Raw genomic sequence first — 25,487 nt, forward strand, 5'->3', positions numbered from 1 at the left:
AGCATCTGGGGTGAACCATGGAAAGTTCTGTGGGGCCTGGATGTGGTAAGGGAGCTGTGGTTTCGGTGCATTATTACATGACAGCTAGAGACCGAGTGTGAACGAATGGGGCCTTTGTTGTCTTTTCCTAGCGCTACCTCGCACACATGAGGGGGGAGGGTGTTGTTATTCCATGTGTGGCGGGGTGGCGATGGGAATGAATAAAGGCAGACAGTAAGAATTATGTACATGTATATATATGTATACATTGAGATGTATAGGTATCTATATGTGCTGTGTGTGGACGTGTATGTATATACATGTGTATGTGGGTAGGTTGGGCCATTCTTGTGTGTTTCCTTGTGCAACCTCGCTAACGCGGGAGACAGTGACAAAGCAAAATAAATAAATATAAATAAATATATATTTCTTTTATTGTTATATTTTGACACTGTCTCCCGCATTAGCAAGGTAGTGCAAGGAAACAGACGAAAAAATGGCCCAACCCACCCACATACACATTTATATAAAAATACATATACATATCGACATATACATACAAAGACATATACATATACATACAAATGTACATTTTCATACTTGCTTGCCTTCACCCATTCCAGTCTACCCCATCACACAGGAAATAGCATCCCCCCTTTTTAGCGAGGTAGCTCCACTTAAAGACAAAATAGACCACATTCATTCACACCCAGTCTCTAGCTGTCATGTGTATTGTACCGTAACCACATCTCCCTATCCATATCCAGGCCCCACAAAACTTTCCATGGTTTACCCCAGACACTTCACATGCCCTGGTTCAGTCCATCAAAAGCACATCAACCCTGGTATACCACATCGTTCCAATTCACTCTATTCCTTGCACGCCTTTCACCCTCCTGTATGTTCAGGCCCAGAACACTCAAAGTCTTTTCCATTCCATCTTTCCTCCTCCAATGGAACCATGGAAGCAGAGGTGAGTCACAGGGTGGGGGAGAGGGCGAAGGTTCTGGGAACGACGAAGAGTGAATGGAAGAAGAGAACATTATCGTGGAGAGCAAAAATGGGTATGTTTTAAGGAATAGTAGTTCCAACAATATGGTTGCAAGGCATGGGCTACAGACAGGGTTGTACAGAGGAGGGTGGATGTGTTGAAAATGAAATACTTGACAACAATATGAGGTGTGAGGCAGTTTGATCAAGTAAGTAATGAAAGGGTAAGAGATATGTGTGTTAATAAAAAGAGTTTGGTTGAGAGAGCAAAAGAGGGTGTGTTGAAAGGGTTTGGACATATGGAAAGAATGAGTGAGGAAAGACTGACAAAGATATATGCATCAGAGGTGGAGGGAACAAGGAGAAGTGGGAGATCAAACTGGAGGGGGTAGGATGGAGTGAAAAAGATTTTGAGCATTTGGGGCCTGAATATGCACGAGGGTGAGAGGCATGCAAGAAATAGAGTGCATTGGAACGATGTGGTATACTGGGGTCAATGTGCTGTAAATGGACTGAACCAGGGCATGTGAAACATCCGAGGTAAACCATAGAAAGGTCTGTGAGGTCTGGATGTCGATAGGGAGTTGTGGTTTCGGTGCATTACAAATGACAGCTAGAGACTGAGTGTGAACGAATGTGTCCTTTTTTGTCTGTTTTCTTGGTGCTACCTCTCTGATGCAGACGGTGGCGGTTTTTTCCTGTAGGGTGGGGTAGTGCTAGGAATGGATGAAGGCAAGCATGTATAAATATATACATGTGTATATATGTATATGTATATAAGCGTGTATGGTCATTTATGTATATATATGTGTATATGAGTGAATGGGCCATTTTCTATCTGCCTCCTAGTTAATGGCAATCAAGTATAATAATAAAAAATAAAGTTTACAGTAAAGGACAAATGTCCACATCAAGGCCACACCTTACATGAAATGTACAGAGGGTTATGAAAGATAAAACAGAAAAGACAAGGGAAAGTACTTTTATGAATTTTGGAGAAAAAGAAAAACCTGCCTTTTAAAATATGCTAGTCATAGATATAGGGAAAGACATGAGAGGGTTGAGAGTTTCAAAGCTGCAAGGTGTAGGGAAAGAAAAAGTTATCAAAACAACCCATCCTTGAGATGCTACCAGCCACACAGTAATCATGTGACACAGCAGGTTCTCGAGTATTGCATTGTCTAGCTAGTGGTGGGGGTACAAAAGCAGCCAGCTCTCGGGAACAAAAATCAAAGTAATACCTAAAGATAAGGGCAAGTGATCCAACACTGCAGCATAGGGCAAGTGGGTCAAGTTATGAAGTTAGCCTGGGGGAGTTTATAAGTTGGACTGCTTTTGACTCAATTCTATCAAGTAAGGAGCAGAGCTAAAACAACCCCAATTCTTTGTAAAAATGAAGCATATGTTCAGAAGAAAGGAAATTTTGATATCTAAACATGACTTGCAGTTCTTTAAAGGCCAAGTACTTTCACAGAGTCAAGAAGTGGAATTACAAAACTGTCAAAGGAGAGAGGATAGTTGTGAGGAGTTTTCAATACAGAGATGAGTAGGAACTGGGTCTTGAAGGCAATAAACTTATCAAGATTTCATCTTCTTTGATGAGATATCCTGTCCAAGTCTTTGTGGCAACCTCTAGAAATACAAAACTCATTTTTTTTTTTTTTTTTTTTCATACTATTCGCCATTTCCCGCGATAGCGAGGTAGCGTTAAGAACAGAGGACTGGGCCTTTTTTGGAATATCCTCACCTGGCCCCCTCTGTTCCTTCTTTTGGAGAAAAAAAAAAAAAAAAAAAAAAAAAAAAACTCATGTGATCTAGTATTATTTCATCAGAATCTCTCAACATTTCATTTTACTTCTGATATAAATCAATATTTTTACTTTGCTTCCTAAACTTCAATACTACTATCCTTTGTAATCAAACTATTAAACAAGAACTGACAGAAAGGGTTTTTATGTACTACTGCTCTTCCTGCCTTAGAGGCTGCAAGAGAAACAATTGGATAACTTCCTAAACTGCATATATCCACTCACTAGCTGTCATGTTCTTACCAGTCATTTCTAATTCCTTGGCAGTCCTAACAAATAGAGGACGTGCATATGGAGCAAGGGACTTCATGACTCCTGAATACAACTCTTCCATATCTAGAGTCTCTTCGGCATCTAAAATGGCTGCCATTCCTGCACGACCTTCAGCTCCTGGAACCTTAAACAGCCAAACAAGATATGAATGATGAGTTTTCTGGCAACACATCCCTTACAACATTTAAACATTAAGAGGATTTATACATCAAACTCATTTTTAGTTCATACTTGTTTGCCATTTCCCACGTTTACAAGGCAGTATCAGCCTTATATCAGGTACAGATGAACAAACTGGGGTGTGTGTGTGTGTGTGTGTGTGTGTGTGTGTGTGTGTGTGTGTGTGTGTGTGTGTGTGTGTGTGTGTGTGTGTGATAGAATAAAGCTACTTGTGAAAGAGAAAAGAGAGGCATCTGGGCAGTACTTACAGAGAGGTAATGCAAATGAATGGGATATGTATAATACAAAGCACGAGGAGAGGAGGAAGATGCATGGGTTGAAATGAAGGCAACTGATAGTCAGGGTTAGCGAGTATCAGTATGGAAGATTTTGAAACTGTTCAATGTGTTAATGATAGGGTGGCAGATGTAAGATGTTTGGCTTGCCATGGTATGGGTGGTGAAAGCCGTAAAACAGATGAAATGTGGCAAGGCAGCTGGAATGTATGGTACTGCAGTCGAATTTATTATGAAAGGGGGTGACTGTGTTGTTCATTGGTTAGTTTATCTATCCACCTATCTATATCTCTGAAGCCTGTTCCCTTTTGGAACTCCCTTAAGGGGTGGCCACAGCAACAGGGTCTCCATAATTAGTGAACTACAGTGCCCCTTCTCAGCCTTTAGTGCTTCACCCTTAACAGGCCACTGGCAGAGGGCAAGTATACCGCACAGTGTTTGTATAGGTTCCAAACTAATGTTCGAACAGGTTCCTAACTAATGTTCTAATGTTCTTAATAACTACTTCTACCAATTGTTTTTACCTAAAGCTCCTTTCTATATGTTCCTACCTACTACTTCTATCTATTTGTTAGTTAGCCACTGGCAGAGGGCAAGTATACCGCACAGTGTTTGTATAGGTTCCAAACTAATGTTCTAACAGGTTCCTAACTAATGTTCTAATGTTCTTAATAACTACTTCTACCAATTGTTTTTACCTAAAGCTCCTTTCTATATGTTCCTACCTACTACTTCTATCTATTTGTTAGTTAGGATTTTAATGTATGCATGGATCATAAGGCTGCACAGAGGAGGGTGGATGTGTTGGAAATGAAATGTATGAGGACAATATGTGATGTGAGTAAGTAATGAAAGGGTGAGAGAGGTATGATAATAAAAAAGACTGTGGTTAACAAGGTGTATTCAAATAGTTTGGACAAAAGAAGAGAATGAGAGAGCAAAGGTGGACAAAGAGGATATACAAGTCAAAAGTAGAGGGAACAAGGAGAATGGGGAGACCAAACTGGAGATGGAAGGATGGAGTGAGAAAGACTGAGCAATCAAGGCCTGAACATACAGGAGGGTGAGAGGTGTACACAGGACAAGAATGAAGAGGAACAATGTGGTATACAATGGTCGATGTGCTGTTAACAGATTGAACCAGGGCATGTGAAGCATCTGAGGTAAAACCATGGAAAGGTCTGCATGGCCTAGTTGTGGATACAGAGCTGTGGTTTTGGTAAATTACACGACAGCTAGAGAATGGATGTGAGTGGATATGGCCTTTATCCATTCCTGGTGCTACTTTGCTAACATAGGAAATGGCAATCAAGTATAAAAAAAAAAATCTAGTCAGCTGACTGAGGAATCCCACATTAATGAATGTTTTGATTACTTTCAAAATAACATTGTTAGGGGGAGATAGGGGGCAGTCAAAAGTAGAGGGAACAAGGAGAATGGGGAGTTAACTAACATAGGAAATGGCAATCAAGTATAAAAAAAAAATCTAGTCAGCTGACTGAGGAATCCCACATTAATGAATGTTTTGATTATTCTCAAAATAACATTGTTAGGGGGAGAAAGGGGGCTGTGAAAGTTAAAATCTTACCAAAATACATTTTTTTCAGTTACTGTGGTAGTAAAAAAGAATTGTCCAAACTAGACAGAGGGATAAAAGAAAAACAAATAACTGATGGTTAGGTGAAAGATTGGACAGATGATGGAAGGGCATATGACATGAAGGACAAGTAAATAGTGGAGGGACCACCAAGAGAAAAGTACAACGACTTCATTTGATGAGCTGAAGCATGCTTACACTTTTAGAGACCGACATGCGATGGTGTCTCTAATAAATAAGTTTTGAGTTTATAACAGTACCTCGCATAGTAAGCCACTTTCTCCTGATGCACACTATCAGAGAACTGTTAGTCAGGACTGTTCAATATAAATGTCAAGAGGTTTGCATGAGCACAGTTCAGTATAATTGGATCAGCTTGAAAAAATTTAACTAATATGTTTGATGTAGGACAATTCATGTTTCTTTTGGCTTTGCTTACTCTTTATAATGAACACCTGACTGCTAATGTTATCATTTTATTCAGAATCATAAAAAAAAATTACAATCATATAAAAAGAAATAAAAATGGAAAAAAGTGTACAGTATACTGAAAAGTGGCCACTGAGTCCCTCATGGTCTGATATACATAATCAAGCCATTAGTGGATGCCTCTAAACCAGCAGATGGCAAAAAATCCTACTGTAAAAGAGTGCAATAACACTTAAATCAATGCTTCAAACCTAGTTCTTAGATGATCTTAACTGGCCTTCAGTCTGTCCTTCAACGTATGAAGCTTTAAGTTTACCTGATGTGATATGCTGGCTGTCTAGTTAAGTAAGTATATAAAGACATGGATGAGTAATATCCCTCATTCCACAAGACTCAGGAACTGAGGCCAGCCTAATGATGAACCATCTTGTTATTCTTTATTTTCTTTCAAGAAGCAAGAAGTAAGTATTCATTTTTAGGTTTGTTTTACTTTACTCCCCTATCCCTGGGGATGGGGGAGAAAGAATACTTGCCAAGCATTCCTCACGTGTCGTACAAGGCGAATAAAGGGGACGGGAGCAGGGGGCTTGAAACCCTCCCCTCCTTGTATCTTAACATTCTAAAAGGGGAAACAGAAGGAGGAGTCACGCAGGGAGTGCTCATCCTCCTCGAAGGCTAAGATTGGGGTGTCTAAATGTGTGTGCGGGTAACCAAGAAGAGAAAAAAGGAGAGATAGGTAGTATGTTTGAGGAAAGAAACCTGGATGTTTTGGCTCTGAGTGAAACGAAGCTCAAGGGTAAAGGGGAAGTGGTTTGGGAATGTTTTGGGAGTAAAGTCAGAGGTTGGTGAGAAGACAAGAGCAAGGGAAGGAGCAGCACTACTCCTGAAACAGGAATGGTGGGAGTATGCGATAGAGTGTAAGAAAGCAAACTCTAGATTGATATGGGTTAAACTGAAAATGGATGGAGAGAGATGGGTGATTATTGGTGCATATGCACCTCGGCATGAGAAGAAAGATCATGAGGGGCAAGTGTTTTGGGAGCAGCTGAGTGAGTGTGTTAGTAGTTTTGATGCATGAGATTGGGTTATAGTGATGGGTGATTTGAATGCAAAGGTGCGTAATGTGGCAGTTGAGGGAATAATTGGTGTACATGGGATGTTCAATGTTGTAAATGGAAATGGTGAAGAGCTGATAGAATTGTGTGCTGAAAAAGGACTGGTGATTGGGAATACTTGGCTTAAAAAGAGAGATATACATAAGTATACATATTTAAGTAGGAGAGATGGCCAGAGAGCGTTATTGGGTTATGTGTTAATTGATAAGCACATGAAAGAGAGACTTTTGGATGTTAATGTGCTGAGAGGAGCAACTGGAGGGGTGTATGATCATTATCTTGTGGAGGGGAAGGTGAAGATTTGTAGAGGTTTTCAGAAAAGAAGAAAGACTGTTTTGATGAAGAGAGTGGTGAGAGTAAGTGAGCTTGGGACGGAGACTTGTGTGAGAATGAAAAAAGGTGAGAGCAAAGGACATAAGGGGAGTGGGGGAGGAATGGGATGTATTTAGGGAAGCAGTGATGGCTTGCACAAAAGATGCTTGTGATATGAGTAGTGTGGGATGTGGGCAGAATGGAAAGGGTAGTGTGTGGTGGGATGAAGAAGTAAGATTATTAGTGAAAGAGAAGAGACAGGGATGAAGAAGTAAGATTATTAGTGAAAGAGAAGAGACAGGCATTTGGACAATATTTGCAGGGAAAGAGTGCAAATGACCGGGAGATGTATAAAAGAAAGAGGCAGGTGGTCAAGAGAAAGGTGCAGGAGGTGAAAAAGAGGGCAAATGGGAGTTGGGGTTAGAGAGTATCATTAAATTTTAGGGAAAATAAAAAGAGGGCAAATGAGAGTTGGGGTGAGAGACTATAATCAAATTTTAGGGAGAATAAAAAGATGTTTTGGAAGGAGGTAAACAAAGTGTGTAAGACAAGGGAGCAAATGGGAACTTCAGTGAAGGGGGCTAATGGGGAGGTGATAACAAGTAATGGTGATGTGAGAAAGAGATGGAGTATTTTGAAGGTTTGTTAAATGTGTTTGATGATAGAATGGCAGATATAGGCTGTTTTGGTCAAAGTGGTGTGCAAAGTGAGAGGGTTAGGGAAAATGATTTGGTAAACACAGAAGAGGTAGTAAAAGCTTTGTGGAAGATGAAAGCCAGCAAGGCAGCAGGTTTGGATGATATTGCAGTTGAATCTATTAAAAAAGGGGGTGACTGTATTGTTGACTGGTTGGTAAGGTTATTTAATGTATGTATGTCTCATGGTTATCCCTGGGGATAGGGGATTAAGAATACTTCCCACGTATTCCCTGCGTGTCGTAGAAGGCGACTAAAAGGGGAGGGGGCGGGGGGCTGGAAATCCTCCCCTCTCGTCTTTTTTTTTAATTTTCCAAAAGAAGGAACAGAGGGGGCCAGGTGAGGATATTCCAAAAAAGGCCCAGTCCTCTGTTCTTAACGCTACCTCGCTAACGCGGGAAATGGCGAATAGTTTAGAAGAAGAAGAAGATGTCTCATGGTGAGGTGCCTGAGGACTGGCGGAATGCTTGCATAGAGCCATTGTACAAAGGCAAAGGGGATAAAAGTGAGTGCTCAAATTACAGAGGTATAAGTTTGTTGAGTATTCCTGGGAAATTATATGGGAGGGTATTGATTGAGAAGGTGGAGGCTTGTACAGAGCATCAGATTGGAGAAGAGCAGTGTGGTTTCAGAAGTGGTAGAGGATGTGTGGATCAGGTGTTTGCTTTGAAGAATGTATGTGAGAAATACTCTGAAAAGCAAATGGATTTGTATGTAGCATTTATGGATCTGGAGAAGGTATATGATAAGAGTTGATAGAGATGCTCTGTGGAAGGTATTAAGAATATATAGTGTGGGAGGCAAGTTGTTAGAAGCAGTGAAAAGTTTTTATCAAGGATGTAAGGCATGTGTATGAGTAGGAAGAGAGGAAAGTGATTGGTTCTCAGTGAATGTAGGTTTGCGGCAGGGGTGTGTGATGTCTCCATGGTTGTTTAATTTGTTTATGGATGGGGTTGTTAGGGAGGTAAATGCAAGAGTTTTGGAAATAGGGGCAAGTATGCAGTCTGTTGTGGATGACAGAGCTTGGGAAGTGAGTCAGTTGTTGTTCGCTGATGATACAGCGCTGGTGGCTGATTCGGGTGAGACTCTGCAGAAGCTGGTGACTGAGTTTGGTAAAGTGTGTGAAAGAAGAAAGCTGAGAGTAAATGTGAATAAGAGCAAGGTTATTAGGTACAGTAGGGTTGAGGGACAAGTCAATTGGGAGGTACGTTTGAATGGAGAAAAGCTGGAGGAAGTGAAGTATTTTAGATATCTGGGAGTGGATTTGGCAGCGGATGGAATCATGGAAGTGGAAGTGAATCATAGGGTGGGGGAGGGGGCGAAAGTCCTGGGAGCATTGAAGAATGTGTGGAAGTCGAGAATATTATCTCCGAAAGCAAAAATGACTATGTTTGAAGGAATAGTGGTTCCAACAATGTTATATGGTTGTGTGGCATGGGCTATGGATAGAGTTGTGCTGAGGAGGGTGGATGTGCTGGAAATGAGATGTTTGAGGACAATATGTGGTGTGAGATGGTTTGATCAAGTAAGTAATAATAAGGTAAAAGAGATATATGTGTCAGAGGTGGAGGGAACGAGGAGAAGTGGGAGACCAAATTGGAGATGGAAAGATGGAGTGAAAAAGATTTTGAGTGATTGGGGCCTGAACATGCAGGAGGGTGAAAGGCGTGCATGGAATAGAGTGAATTGGAACGATGTGGTATACCGGTGTCAACGTGCTGTTAATGGATTGAACCAGGGCATGTGAAGTGTCTGGGGTAAACCATGGAAAGTTCTGTGGGGCCTGGATGTGGAAAGGGAGCTGTGTTTTCAGTAAATTATTACACGACAGCTAGAGACTAAGTGTGAACGAATGTGGCCTTTGTTGTCTTTTCCTAGTGCTACCTCGCGCACATTTGGGGGGAGGGGGTTGTTATTTCATGTGTGACGGGGTGGCGATGGGAATGAATAAGGGCAGACAGTATGAATTATTTATTTATTTATTTATTTATCATGTACATGTGTATATATGTATATGTCTGTGTGTGTATATATATGTACATGTTGAGATGTATTGGTATGTATATTTGCGTGTGTGGACATGTATGTATATACATTTGTATGTGGGTGGGTTGGGCCATTTCTTTCATCTGTTTCCTTGCGCTACCTCGCTAACGCAGGAGACAGCAACAAAGCAAAATAAATAAATAAATAAATAAAAAGATGTTTTGGAAGGAGGTAAATAAAGTGCACAAGTCAAGAGAACAAATGGGAACATCGGTGATAACAAGTAGTGGTGATGTGAGAAGATGTAGTGAGTATTTTGAAAGTTTGTTGAATGTGTTTGATGATAGAGTGGCAGGTATAGGGTGTTTTGGTCGAGGTGGTGTGCAAAGTGAGAGGGTTAGGAAGAATGATCTGGTAAACAGAGAAGAGATAGTAAAAGCTTTGCGGAAGATGAAAGCTGGCAAGGCAGCGGGTTTGGATGGTACTGCAGTGGAATTTATTAAAAAGGGGGGGTGACTGTGTTGTTGACTGGTTGGTAAGGATAACTAATGTATGTATGACCCATGGTGAGGTGCCTGAGAACTGGAGGAATGCATACATAGTGCCACTGTACAAAGGCAAAGGGGATAAAGGTGAGTGCTCAAATTACAGATGTATAAGTTTGTTGAGTATTCCTGGGAAAGTATATGAGAGGGTATTGATTGAGAGAGTGAGGGCATGTATAGAGCATCAGATTGGGGAAGGGCAGTGTGGTTTCAGAAGTGGTAGAGGATGTGTGGATCAGGTGTTTGCTTTGAAGAATGTATGTGAGAAATACTCTGAAAAGCAAATGGATTTGTATGTAGCATTTATGGATCTGGAGAAGGCATGAGAGTTGATAAAGATGCTCTGTGGAAGGTATAAGACTATATGGTGTGGGACGCAAGTTGTTAGAAGCAATGAAAAGTTTTTATCGAGGACGTATGGCACGTGTTCGAGTAGGAAGAGAGGAAAGTGACTGGTTCTCAGTGAATGTCGGTTTGTGGCAGGGGTGAGTGATGTCTCCATGGTTGTTTAATTTGTTTATGGATGGGGTTGTTTGGGAGGTGAATGCAAGAGTTTTGCAGAGAGGGGCAAGTATGCAGTCTGTTGTGGATGAGAGAGCTTGGGAAGTGAGTCAGTTGTTGTTCACAGATGATACAGAGCTGGTGACTGATTCGGGTGAGAAACTCCAAAAGCTGGTGACTGAGTTTGGTAAAGTGTGTGAAAGAAGAAAGCTGAGAGTAAATGTGAATAAGAGCAAGGTGGAACAGTGGTTCCAACAATGCTATATGGTTGCAAGGTGTGGGCTATAGATGGAGTTGTGCAGAGGAGGGTGGATTTGTTGGAAATGAGATTTTTAAGGACAATATGTGGTGTGAGGTGGTTTGATTAAGTAAGTAATGAAAGGGTAGGAGGGATGTGTGGTAATAAAAAGTGTGGTTTGGTCACATGGAGAGAATGAATGAGGAAAGATTGACAAAGAGGATATATGTGTCATAGGTGGAAGGAACAAGGAGAAGTGGCAGACCAAATTGGAGGTGGAAAGATGGAGTGAAAAAGATTTTGAGCGATCAGGGCCTGTACATGCAGGAGGGTGAAAGGTGTGCAAGGAATAGAGTGAATTGGAACAATGTGGTATACCGGGGTCGACGTGCTGTCAATGGAATGAACCAGGGCATGTGAAGCATCTGGACTAAACCATGGAAAGTTTTGTGGGGCCTGGATGTAGAAAGGGAGCTGTGTTTTCGATGCATTACACATGACAGCTAGAGACTGAGTGTGAACGAATGTGGCCTTTGTTGTCTTTTCCTAGCGCTACCTCGCGTGCACGCCGGGGGAGGGGTTTGTCATTTCATGCGTGGAGGGGTGGCAACAGGAATGAATAAAGGCGCAAGTATGAATTATGTATGTGTATATATGTATATGTCTGTGTATGTATATATATGTATATGTTGAAATGTATAGGTATGTATATGTGCGTGTGTGGACGTGTATGTATATACATGTGTATGTGGGTGGGTTGGGCCATTCTTGCGTCTGTTTCCTTGCGCTACCTCGCTAACGCAGGAGACAGCAACAAAGTATAATAAAAAAAATTTCATTGAATTTACATGAATCAGGTGTCCAAGAAGACAAAGAAGCAACATCTTTAATCTATGAAGAAAGTCAATATACTAAAGTGGATGTCTAATACTAGCAATCTCTATACCATACATGCATGTCTCTATATTGGTTCATTCCATCTATCATATGCTCCTCTCAGACAGCTCATTTCCACAGTCTGGATTCTTGACCTCTGTGACTCATTCATGCCCATGTTTTGGCTGCATACTTAAACCTATATCCTTCATTGTTCTATTAAGGGACCTAATGACTCTTCCCCAATGTACTGCTATCTCCCCTATCTCTCCTTCAATATCATCAAAATTCCCTAAGACAGCTCCTATGTACTGAAATTCTCTCACCTCTTCCATCCCCCCCCCCCCCACACACACACACACACACACACACACACACACACACACACACACACACACATCCAACACACTATATGATTTTGAATAATCTATAATTTAACTGTTGCCTTTCAAAAACCATTACATTACTTTTAAATACATTTACCTTCAATTACCTATGCTAAACACATCATAAAACACAAACAAAACCTTTTGCAACTCCTCTTCACTTTTAGCAAACAACAGTATCATCCAAATACAGGCTTGCCATTAGCCACCATACTTTGCTGCCACACCCCATCTCTGCACTCCCTTTCCCTAGTTTTGTTTTCATCTCTAAATCACTCTGTCCATATATGTATATTAAGAAGCCACAGTGATATCAAACAGCCTCAGACCCACATATACATCAAAACTTTCGCTCAACTCTCCGCCCACTCTTATGCATGGACATGCTCCTCTACAAAAGGCTTTCACACCAACCAACAGTTGTACCCCTACCCTACACATCCTTTACACATCCCATAAAGCATTCCACTCAACTCTGTCATATGCCTTCTCCAGATCTATATAAGCTGTATACAATATCTTACCTTTCACTAAATAATTTTCTACAGTCATCTTCACTACAAAATCTAATCTACACATCCCCTACCTGTCCTAAAACTCCCTTGCTCCTCACTTTTTCTGCATTCAGTAACTTACATCACTCTATCAATCAACATTCTTGCATACTCTTTTCTTGTTACAGTTAACAGCCTTATTCCCCAACAATTACATAGGTGTTAAGGCACCCTTTCCTTTGAAAAAGGAACAAAGATAGCTTTCACCAAATCCTTGTGCATAGCCTTCTGTGTCCATGCAATATTACATAATGGGTGCATCCACTTTATCACACTTTTTCTTCCAAACTCAGGCATTTCAGCCATAATCCCAACCACTCCAGGTGCCTTTCCTTCCTTCAGCCTCATTATCTCCCTTTTTATCTCCATTTTTGATGTAGGCCCTTGCACTCATAACCTTTACCTTCCACTCTCCATACTCACGCACATGACATTTGCTGCCTCACCTTCTCCCAAATTCATCAGTTCTTTAAAATACTCTTCCCATCTTCCTTTCACTTCCTCTCTCTGATAAAGAAATTCCCTTCCTTACTTCTCACCCTAACATTTCTACTCTTACATCCACCTCTTTCCTTTTTTCATCTCCCTAAACTTTTCACTCAACTTTCTTTCATAATCTTTAACTACTCTTTCTTCGCTTCCCACTATCCACTTCTTAACACTCTGCTTATACATCTTATAGTCTTCCTTCCTCCTTTGCTGATCTTCCACTGGTACATTCCTTTCAAGCAGGCTACCATATACCATGACCGCATCACTACATTTTCTGCACTTCCATCTAAACTCTCGGTCATCGTCCTTTCATACTCCTCCATCCATTCTTTCTGATTCATCTTCTTGCCAGCATTTTTACCTCTCTTTTCTTCCTTACACCATACGGCCACTTCTCCTGATCCTCATCCCCACAAGAGCTATTAATTGGTCAGTTTCCAAAGAATCCCCTCAACTCTAGCTTATAGCATGGCCTTTCTCAATATTTCCTCCACAGCCATACGGTCAATCAAACCCTACTGCTCTTCTCTTCCATCATTTCTTGTTCATTCATACTTGTGGATCATCTTGTGCTGAAAAAAGGTGTTTACAAGGAATAAACCCATCCCAGCACAGCTATCAACAATATAATTTCCATTCTCATTTACTCATGTCACTTCCCATTTACCAACTATCTTACCCATTTCATCACATTTCACCTTCACATTCATATTACTAATTAAATTACAACACATTTCTCAAATTCTCAAAACTGTTTATTTTATTTTTTTATTTTCTATTATACTTTGTCGCTGTCTCCCGCGTTTGCGAGGTAGCGCAAGGAAACAGACGAAAGAAATGGCCCAACCCCGCCCCATACACATGTATATACATACGTCCACACACGCAAATATACATACCTACACAGCTTTCCATGGTTTACCCCAGACGCTTCACATGCCTTGATTCAATCCACTGACAGCACGTCAACCCCGGTATACCACATCGCTCCAATTCACTCTATTCCTTGCCCTCCTTTCACCCTCCTGCATGTTCAGGCCCCGATCACACAAAATCTTTTTCACTCCATCTTTCCACCTCCAATTTGGTCTCCCTCTTCTCCTCGTTCCCTCCACCTCCGACACATATATCCTCTTAGTCAATCTTTCCTCACTCATTCTCTCCATGTGCCCAAACCACTTCAAAACACCCTCTTCTGCTCTCTCAACCACGCTCTTTTTATTTCCACACATCTCTCTTACCCTTACGTTACTCACTCGATCAAACCACCTCACACCACACATTGTCCTCAAACATCTCATTTCCAGCACCTCCATCCTCCTGCGCACAACTCTATCCATAGCCCACGCCTCGCAACCATACAACATTGTTGGAACCACTATTCCTTCAAACATACCCATTTTTGCTTTCCGAGATAATGTTCTCGACTTCCACACATTCTTCAAGGCCCCCAGAATTTTCGCCCCCTCCCCCACCCTATGATCCACTTCCGCTTCCATGGTTCCATCTGCTGCCAGATCCACTCCCAGATATCTAAAACACTTCACTTCCTCCAGTTTTTCTCCATTCAAACTCACCTCCCAATTGACTTGACCCTCAACCCTACTGTTTATACAAACATTTAAATTTCTCCAAAAACTCTTCATTCCATCCTTTCCTTGCACAGTCTTCATACTCACAAATGCATATAGACATAACCATGCATACTTCACAATTACAATCTTTCCTTTCACCTACACTAATCTTGACCCATTCCATTCATGCTTATCTCCCACACTCTCTGCAATAGCAGAATTATACATTGATCTTTCCCTCTTCCCTAATAATTTTCATTCCTTCCCCTCCATATCACTCCTCATTCCATGCCCTCCCATAATTACGTTCATTTCTATTTTCACTCTACATCTAGCCCAAGCATATGGGTTTACCCAGTCCCCAACTATACCTTTTAAATTTCTCTAGAAGCTCCCTCCTTTTACTCTCACTAGTCATCCCATTTACCTTCAGTGCCATTACTCTCTATAGCCTGTACATCTTAATCCTCAGCATAACTGGTAGACTCCAGTGTCACTTCTCAGCCTTTTGCGCCTCAACTTTGACAGGCCGCTGGAAGATAGCAACTCTAGTGCACTGTATCCCAAAGGCAGTGGGGCTCCCAAATTGTCTGAAAAAGTCCCAGCACACCTCAAGTGTTTTGTCAGTAGAAAAAAACTAATACAGTAGTACTACTATTACCTTGATGGAGTTGGGCTATGCCTCCCCCTTCAGTTCCACCCCTAAGGGAGTAAGTAATAAAGAGGTTACCATAAGGGTGAGAGAAACTTGGATACTCAAGAAAACTAAAATATCCCCTTGAGGCACTGAAATCTTAAACTTTTCCCAATTTCAATTCCACCACAGTAGGCTCACTACTTTACACTTATATGAGTTGAACTTCAACCATGTTACAAACCAACTTTGGAGTTTGTAAAGATCCCCTCGTGAGGTGACACAATCCTCCAACCTTTTAATTTCCCTCATAACCTTTGCATCATCTGCAAACACATTCAGATGTAAGTCCATACTTTCAGGCAAGTCATTTACATTTAAATCAAAAAGATTAACAGTCCCAGAAAAGAACCCCATGGCACTCTGTTGGTGACCTTAACCCATTCTGGAAGGCTCCTCTGACATGTGTTCTTTGTTCCCTTTTATTTAGATACATAATCTGTCTGTCACAGGAGTTTTCCCCTTATTCCTACCTGATGATCAAGCTTCTCAATCAGTCACCTATGCAGCACAGTGTCATGTGCTTTTAGCAGTCTAGATAAAAACAATCCACCTACCCTTCCCTTTTCAGTAAGACCATGTTCACTCTCTCGTAAATACCTAAAAGGTTTGTTACACCTAACTTACTTTCCCTAAAACTGCGCTGCCTTTCACTTACATAAATTATTGTCCTCAAACTTTTCATTTCCAACACATCCACCCTCCTCCATACAACCCTACTTATAATCCATGCCTCGCAACCATATTATAATATTGTTTCATCTACTATTCCTTCAAACATACACATTTTTGCTCTCTGAGATAATGTTCTCCCTTTCCACACATTCTTCATAGCTCCCAAAACCTTCACCCCCTCTCCCACATGAAACAGTGCACCCCCCACTGCACATGTGTGAGGTAGCACTAGGAAAAGACAACAACAAAAGCCACATTTGTTCACACTCAGTCTCTAGCTGTCATGTGTAATGCACAGAAACCACTGCTCCCTTTCCACATCCAGGCCCCTACTAAACTTTCCGTGGTTTAACCCAGACACTTCGCATGCCCTGGTTCAATCCATTAACAGCATGTCCACCCTAGTATACCATATCGTTCCAATTCACTCTATTCAATGCACATCTTTCATCCTCCTGTATGTTCAGGCCCAGATCGCTCAAAATCTTTTACACTCCATCTTTCCACCTCTAATTTGGTCTCCCACTTCTCCTCATTCCCTCTACCTCTGACACGTACATCCTCTTTGTCAATCTTTCCTCACTCATTCTCTCCATGTGACCAAACCATTTCAATACACCCTTTTCTGCTTTCTCAACCACACTCTTTTTATCTCCAAACATCTCTCTTACCCTTTCATTACTTACTTGATCAAACCACCTCACACCACATACTGTCCTCAAACATTTCATTTCCAACACATACACCCTCCGTGAAACAAAACCTATCTATAGTCCATGCCTTGCAAACATATAACATTGTTGGAACCATTATTCCTTCAAACATACCCATTTTTGCTCTCTGAGATAACATTCTCACCTTCCACACATTCTTCAATGTTCCCAGAACCTTCGCCCCCTCCCCCACCCTGTGATTCACTTCCACTTCCATGGTTCCATCCACTGCTAAATCCACTCCTAGATATCTAACACACTTCACCTACTCCAGTTTATATTCAAACTTTCATCCCAATCAACTTGTCCCTCAACCCTACTGAACCTAATCACATTCCTCTTATTCACATTTACCCTCACCTTTCTTCTTTCATACACTTTACCAAACTCAGTTACCAACTTCTGCAGTTTCTCACCCAAATCAGCCACCAGTGCTGTATCATTAGCGAACAACAACTGATTCACTTCCCAAGCCCTCTCATCCACAACAGACTGCATACTTGCTACTCTCTCTAAAACTCTTGCATTCATATGTCTTTGTACGTGTATGTATAAATATTTTTTTTTTTTTTTTTTTTTTTTTTTTTTTTTTATACTTTGTCGCTGTCTCCCGCGTTTGCGAGGTAGCGCAAGGAAACAGACGAAAGAAATGGCCCAACCCCCATACACACGTACATACACACGTCCACACACGCAAATATACATACCTACACAGCTTTCCATGGTTTACCCCAGACGCTTCACATGCCTTGATTCAATCCACTGACAGCACGTCAACCCCTGTATACCACATCGCTCCAATTCACTCTATTTCTTGCCCTCCTTTCACCCTCCTGCATGTTCAGGCCCCGATCACACAAAATCTTTTTCACTCCATCTTTCCACCTCCAATTTGGTCTCCCTCTTCTCCTCGTTCCCTCCACCTCCGACACATATATTCTTTTGGTCAATCTTTCCTCACTCATTCTCTCCATGTGCCCGAACCATTTCAAAACACCCTCTTCTGCTCTCTCAACCACGCTCTTTTTATTTCCACACATCTCTCTTACCCTTACGTTACTTACTCGGTCAAACCACCTCACACCACACATTGTCCTCAAACATCTCATTTCCAGCACATCCATCCTCCTGCGCACAACTCTATCCATAGCCCACGCCTCGCAACCATACAACATTGTTGGAACCACTATTCCTTCAAACATACCCATTTTTGCTTTCCGAGATAATGTTCTCGACTTCCACACATTTTTTCAAGGCTCCCAAAATTTTCGCCCCCTCCCCCACCCTATGATCCACTTCCGCTTCCATGGTTCCATCCGCTGACAGATCCACTCCCAGATATCTAAAACACTTCACTTCCTCCAGTTTTTCTCCATTCAAACTCACCTCCCAATTGACTTGACCCTCAACCCTACTGTACCTAATAACCTTGCTCTTATTCACATTTACTCTTAACTTTCTTCTTCCACACACTTTACCAAACTCAGTCACCAGCTTCTGCAGTTTCTCACATGAATCAGCCACCAGCGCTGTATCATCAGCGAACAACAACTGACTCACTTCCCAAGCTCTCTCATCCCCAACAGACTTCATACTTGCCCCTCTTTCCAGGACTCTTGCATTTACCTCCCTAACAACCCCATCCATAAACAAATTAAACAACCATGGAGACATCACACACCCCTGCCGCAAACCTACATTCACTGAGAACCAATCACTTTCCTCTCTTCCTACACGTACACATGCCTTACATCCTCGATAAAAACTTTTCACTGCTTCTAACAACTTGCCTCCCACACCATATATTCTTAATACCTTCCACAGAGCATCTCTATCAACTCTATCATATGCCTTCTCCAGATCCATAAATGCTACATACAAATCCATTTGCTTTTCTAAGTATTTCTCACATACATTCTTCAAAGCAAACACCTGATCCACACATCCTCTACCACTTCTGAAACCGCACTGCTCTTCCCCAATCTGATGCTCTGTACATGCCTTCACCCTCTCAATCAATACCCTCCCATATAATTTACCAGGAATACTCAACAAACTTATATATGTGTATATGTAGATATTTATATGTACATACACATGTGTTTATGGGCATTTACATATATATATATATATATATATATCTTTTCTTTTCTTTCTTTCAAACTATTCGCCATTTCCCGCATTAGCAAGGTAGCGTTAAGAACAGAGGACTGGGCCTCTGAGAGAATATCCTCACCTGGCCCCCTTCTCTGTTCCTTCTCTTGGAAAATTAAAAAAAAAAAAAACGAGGGGAGGATTTCCAGCCCACCGCTCCCTCCTCTTTTAGTCGCCTTCTACGACAGGCAAGGAATACGTGGGAAGTATTCTTTCTCCCCTATCCCCAGGGATAGTATATATATATATATATATATATATATATATATATATATATATATATATATATATATATATATATATATCTTTTCTTTCAAACTGTTCGCCATTTCCCGCATTAGCGAGGTAGCGTTAAGAACAGAGGACTGGGCCTTTGAGGGAATACCCTCACCTGGCCCAATTCTCTGTTCCTTCTTTTGGAAAATTAAAAAAAAAAAAACGAGAGGGGAGGATTTCCAGCCCCCCGCTCCCTCCCCTTTTAGTCGCCTTTTACGACACGCAGGGAATACGTGGGAAGTATTCTTTGTATTCTTTGTCGCTGCCTCCCACATCAGCGAGGTGGATGGGCCATTCTTCCTCTGTTTTCTGGCACTACCTCGCTGACACCGGAAACAGCGATCAAGTATAATAATAAATATGTGTGTGTGTGTGTATGTACGTGAGTGGATGTGTCTTTCTTCATCTGTTTCCTGACACTACTTCTCTAAAGCAAGAAATGGTGATCAAGTATGGAAAAAATCATTCAGTACAAAAGTCATGTTGATGGCTGGTTAGCTTGTTCAGTACAGTAAATTCCTAAAAATACTTATCACTTTAGCCCTAAACATGGAGACATCAAAAATTGTCTGATGATCAAAAATGATCTAATTTACCTCAACGCCATACACCACAACATCAGCATGACCAGCCACTTTAGAGATAACAGCTTCCACTTCACTTGTTGAAACATTTTCACCTTTCCAGCGGAATGTATCTCCAGTACGGTCTTTGAAGTACAAATAACCTTCATCGTCCATCACAAGAATATCACCTGGAATAAACTCTAAGTTACAATTTTCATAAAAACTCAAAACAATAAAAAACAGAAACTAGGAAATATACTGATAAAACACATTCCTGAACTTTCAGCACGTTCTTGTCTTTCACATCCAAGTACTATAGTTTTCTTGTTTTTTCTAGGGCACCAACCTTCAATCCTTGTCTTCACTGCTTTGAAAATGTTCCCCTACTTCTTCAATAACCTGGTATGTCCATCACAATATCATATCATACAGCAGAACCTTCCCATCTCATAACTATGTTTTCAGTACTCAAGTACAATATAAGTAATGTTTTTCATACTCATAACAAACAATAGTCATCTCATAAAGTTTACTGTGATCACTCGTTTTTCTTGCAATAAGTACAGCCTTATCAAATGGCATAATAAAAACTATTAAGGAAACTTCACCACACATTTTCCTTCATAGTAGCTCAAGGAATGCTCAAGTCATGGCCATCTTGGAACCACAACACATGATGCATAGAGGGAATAAATCCTTCCCAAATGATGTTCTGTTTACATTCCAAAAAAAAAATAATGATTTGGTGCAACTGACACATACGGTAAAAATATTTTGACTTTTCTGCACCTAAAGTAAAGACACCAAAGATGTTGCTAACTAGATTATCACCAAGGCAGTTTCGTCATACATTGAGCATACACATGTCCCTTACCAACTACTGGGTTATGTTCCTGCAAGTACCGTAGTCTGCAAAACCATGGTTGGCAAGGTACAGGGCCTATGGGAAATGAATTTAGGGGCAGTGACCCTTGAGATACAAACCTTAAGTTCTGTACTGAAAATTCAAGGTTAAAATTATGCAAAGTGTATTTCGAAAACAGCATAAAAATAACAAAGTACAAAGAAATTACGAACAAAACTGTACGGTAATACAATGGCAGTATCTCACCAGTGATGCTCTGCCTCATGCTCCTACAATGTATCCAGCCGGCTATGCCACACAAAAGGCTACCTCACCAAATACCACAACAGCCCCGCCTGGCTATAACACTCCTCCTGTCTTTCCCTACAAATGTTGGTCCAACAGGTTGGGCCACAAGCAGACCATGGCCACTTCACATTTGCCTAATGCATGGATCAAATTTTGAGGGTACCATGAAAAACAGTCTGGATGGAGAAAAACCGGAGGAAGTGAAGTGTTTTAGATATCTGGGAGTGGATTTGGCAGTGGATGGAACCAAAGAAGTGGAAGTGAGTAACAGGGTGGGGGAGGGGGCGAAGGTTCTGAGAGCGTTGAAGAATGTGTGGAAGACGAGAACATTATCTCGGAAAGCAAAAATTGGTATATTTGAAGGAATAGTGGTTCCAACAATGTTATATGGTTGCGAGGCGTGGGCTATAGATAGGGTTGTGCCGAGGAGGGTGGACATGGTGGAAATAAGATGTTTGAGGACAATATGTGGTGTAAGGTGGTTGGTTCGAGGAAATGATGAAAGAGTAAGAGAGATGTGTGGTAATAAAAAGAGTGTGGTTGAGAGAGCAGAAGAGGGTGTACTAAAATGGTTTGGTCTCATGGAGAAAATGAGTGAGGAAAGATTGACAAAAAGGATATGTGTGTCAGAGATGGAGGAAGCAAGGAGAAGTGGGAGACTAAATTGGAGGTGGAAGGATGCAGTGAAAAAGATTTTGACCGATTGGGGCCTGAACATGCAGGAGGGTGAAAGGCATGCAAGAAATAGAGTGAACTGGACCAATGTGGTATACCGGGGTCGACGTGCTGTCAATGGATTGAACCAGGGCATGTGAATCATCTGAGGTAAACCAAGGAAAGTTTTGTGGGGCCTGGATGTGGAAAGGAAGCTGTGGTTTCGGTGCATTATACATGACAGCTAGAGACTGAGTGTGAACGAATGTGGCCTTTGTTGTCTTTTCCTAGCGCTACCTCGCTTGCATGCAGGGGAGGGTGGGTGTCATTTCATGTGTGGCGGGATGGTGATGGGAATGAACAAAGGCAGCAAGTAGGAATTATGTACATGTGTATATATGTATATGTCTGTGAAAGTATATACTACATAAAAATCTATCTGCTTTTCTAAGTATTTCTCACATACAGTTTTCATTGCAAACACCTGATCCACACATCCTCTACCACTTCTGAGACCACACTGTTCATCCCCAATCTGATGCTCTGTACATGCCTCTACCCTCTCAATCAATACCCTCCCATATAATTTACCAGGAATAGTCAACAAACTTATACCTCCGTTATTTGAACACTCATCTTTATCCCTTTTGTCTTTGTACAATGGCATTATGCATGCATTATGCCAATCCTCAGGCACTTCACCATGAACCATGCATACACTGAATATCCTTACCAACAAGTCAACAACACAGTCACCCCTTTTTTAATACATTCCACTGCAATACCATCCAAACCCGCCATCTTGCCAGCTTTCATCTTCCGCAAAGCCTTCATTCACTCCATCTCCTTCTCTCTTCCCCACTACTTGTTATTACCTCCCCATTAGCCCCCTTCACCCATGTTCCCATTTGTTCTCTTGTCTTATGCACTTTATCTACCTCCTTCCAAAACATCGTTTTATTCTCCCTAAAATTTAATGATATTCTCTCACCCCAACTCTTATTTGCCCTCTTTTTCACCTCTTGCACCTTTCTCTTGACCTCCTGCTGCTTTATTTTATACATCTCCCAGTCATTTGCACTACTTCCCAGCAAAAATCATCCAAATGCCTCTCTCTTCTTTTCCACTACCAATCTTACTTCTTCATCCCACCACTCACTACCCTTTCTAATCAGCCCACCTCCCACTTTTCTCATGCCACATGCATCTCTTGTGCAAGCCATCACTGTTTCCTTAAATACATCCCATTCCTCCTCCACTCCCCTTATGTCATTTGCTCTCACCTTCTGCCATTCTGCACTCAATCTCTCCTAGTACTTCCTCACACAAGTCTCCTTTCCAAACTCACCTACTCTCATATATACACATATATATATACATATAGACACTCATTATTATTATTATCATTATACTTTGCGGCTGAATCCTCCATCAACAAGGTAGGGTGAGGAAACAGACAAAAGAATGGACCAACCCACCCACATACACATGTATACACATAAACGCCCACACACGCACATAAACATACACTCATATACACACATATATACATAAACGCCCATATTCATAAATATACGCATATATACACATGTACTTTTTCATACTTGCTTGCCTTCATCCATTCCTGGTGCTAACCCGCTCTATAGCTGTCATGTGTAATGTACCAAAACCACAGCTCCCGGTCCACATCCAGGCCCCACAGACCTTTCCATGGCTTACTCCAGAAGTTTCACGTGCCCTGGTTCAGTCCACTGACAGCACGTTGACCATGGTATACCACTTCGTTCCAATTCACTCTATTCCTTGCACGCCTCTCACCCTCCTGTGTGTTCAGGCCCTGATCATTCAAAATATTTTTCACTCTATCCTTCCATCTCCAATTTGGTTTCCTGTTTCTCCTTGTTCCCTCCACCTCTGACACACATATCCTCTTCGTCAATCTTTCCTCATTCATTTTCTCCACATGTCCAAACCATTTCAACATACCCTCCTCTGCTCTCAACCACAGACTTTTTATTTCCACACATCTCTCTTAACCTTTCATTACTTTCTTGATCACACCACCTCACACCACTTTTTGTCCTCAAACATTTCATTTCCAACACATCCACCCTCCTCCTTACAACCCTATCTATAGCCCATGCCTCCTACTATATAACATTGTTGGAACTACTATTCCTTTAAACATACCCATTTTAGCTCTCCAAGATAACGTTCTCTCCTTCTACACATTCTTCATCATACCCAGAACCTTCGCCCCCTCTCACCACGTGGCTCACTTATGATTCCATAGTTCTATTCGCTGCTATGTCCACTTCCAGATATCCAAAACATTTCAATTCCTCCAACCTTCCTCCATTCAAACTTACATCCCAACTAACATGTCTCTCAACCCTACTGAAACTAATCACATTGCTCATATTCACATTTACTCTCAACTATCTCCTTTCACACACTTTTCCAAATCAGTTATCAGCTTCAACAGTTTCTCACTCGAATCATCCATCAGAGCTGTATCATCGGCAAACAACAACTGACTCACTTCCAAAGCCCTCTCGTCCACAACAGACTGCATACTTGCCCCTCTCTCCAAAACTCCAAAATTCACCTACCCAACCACCTCATCCATAAACAAATTAAACAACCAAAGGGACATCAAACACCCCTGCCGCAGACCAACCTTCACTGGGAACCAATCACTCTCCCCTCTTCCTACTCGTACACATGCATTCCATCCTCGGTAAAAACTTGTCACTGCTTCTAGCAACTTATCTCCCACACCATATACTCTTAAGACCTTCCAAAAAGCATCTCTATCAACCCTATCATATGCCTTCTCCAGATCCATAAGTGCTACATACAAATCCATCTACTTTTCTATGCATTTCTCACACACATTCTTTAAAGCAAACATCTGATCCACACATCCTTTACCACTTTTGAAACCACACAGCTCTTCCCCAGTCTGATGCTCAGTACATGCCTTCATCCTCTAAATCAATAACCTCCCATATAATTTCCCAGGAACACTCAACAAACTTATGCATCTGAAGTTAGAACACTCACCTTTATCCCTTTTGCTTTTGTACAATGGCACTATGCATGCATTCTGCCAATCCTCAGGCACTTCACCATGACCCATATATACAATGAATATCCTTACCAACCAGTCAACAACGCGGCCACCTCCTTTCTTAATAAATTCTACTGCAATACCATCCAAACCCGCCACCTTACCAGATTTCATCTTCCGCACAGCTTTCACTACCTCTTTTTCAACATGATTATTGAAAACAGTACCTGATACTAACCTGACAAGAAGGCATAATCCCCCTTCTTGAAGACATCCCTCACTATCTTTTTCTTTGTTGAACTCTCATCAGCATATCCATGGAAGTCCCGAACCGGATGATTCCTAACTATTTTGCCAATAAATTCCCCAGGCTCACCTGAAAGGTAAATAAAATAATGAGTCTTCTGGAATAAGTTGGATGTTTTAGATACCTGGGAGTGGAAATAGTAGCAAATGGAACCATGAAAGTTGAGACAAGTCATATAGCAGGTGAAGGGGTGTGGGTTCTTGAAGCACTGAGGAATGTGCAGAGTGATGGTCACTATCTAGATGGATAAAAATGGGTATGCTTGAAGGTAAGGTATTGTAGTTTCATTAATACTGTAGGAATACAAGGCATGCCTTTCACCAATGTGCATATGCAGGCCCCAAGCACTCAAAATCTTTTTTACCAATCCGCTTTGATTTCCCACTTCTTTTCCACTTCACATCATACTCATATACC

The 25,487-nt window shown here is 41.4% G+C and overlaps 1 protein-coding gene across 8 annotated transcripts in view; it reads right to left on the reverse strand.

The window, feature by feature from the left end:
• Nucleotides 1-25,487, reverse strand: part of Fatp1 (Fatty acid transport protein 1) — a 186,391-nt gene that overhangs the window by 6,348 nt on the left and 154,556 nt on the right. For all 8 annotated transcript variants that reach the window (XM_071677795.1, XM_071677794.1, XM_071677792.1 and 5 more), the window contains 3 exons: nt 25,002-25,139; nt 19,914-20,071; nt 3,021-3,174 (listed from right to left, as the gene is read on the reverse strand). In XM_071677795.1, coding sequence (XP_071533896.1) covers nt 3,021-3,174; nt 19,914-20,071; nt 25,002-25,139 — 450 coding nt within the window. The remainder of the gene's footprint in view (nt 1-3,020; nt 3,175-19,913; nt 20,072-25,001; nt 25,140-25,487) is intronic.

This window comes from Panulirus ornatus, chromosome 26 (genome assembly GCF_036320965.1).
Source record: "Panulirus ornatus isolate Po-2019 chromosome 26, ASM3632096v1, whole genome shotgun sequence".
Classification (NCBI taxonomy): Eukaryota; Metazoa; Arthropoda; class Malacostraca; order Decapoda; family Palinuridae; genus Panulirus; species Panulirus ornatus.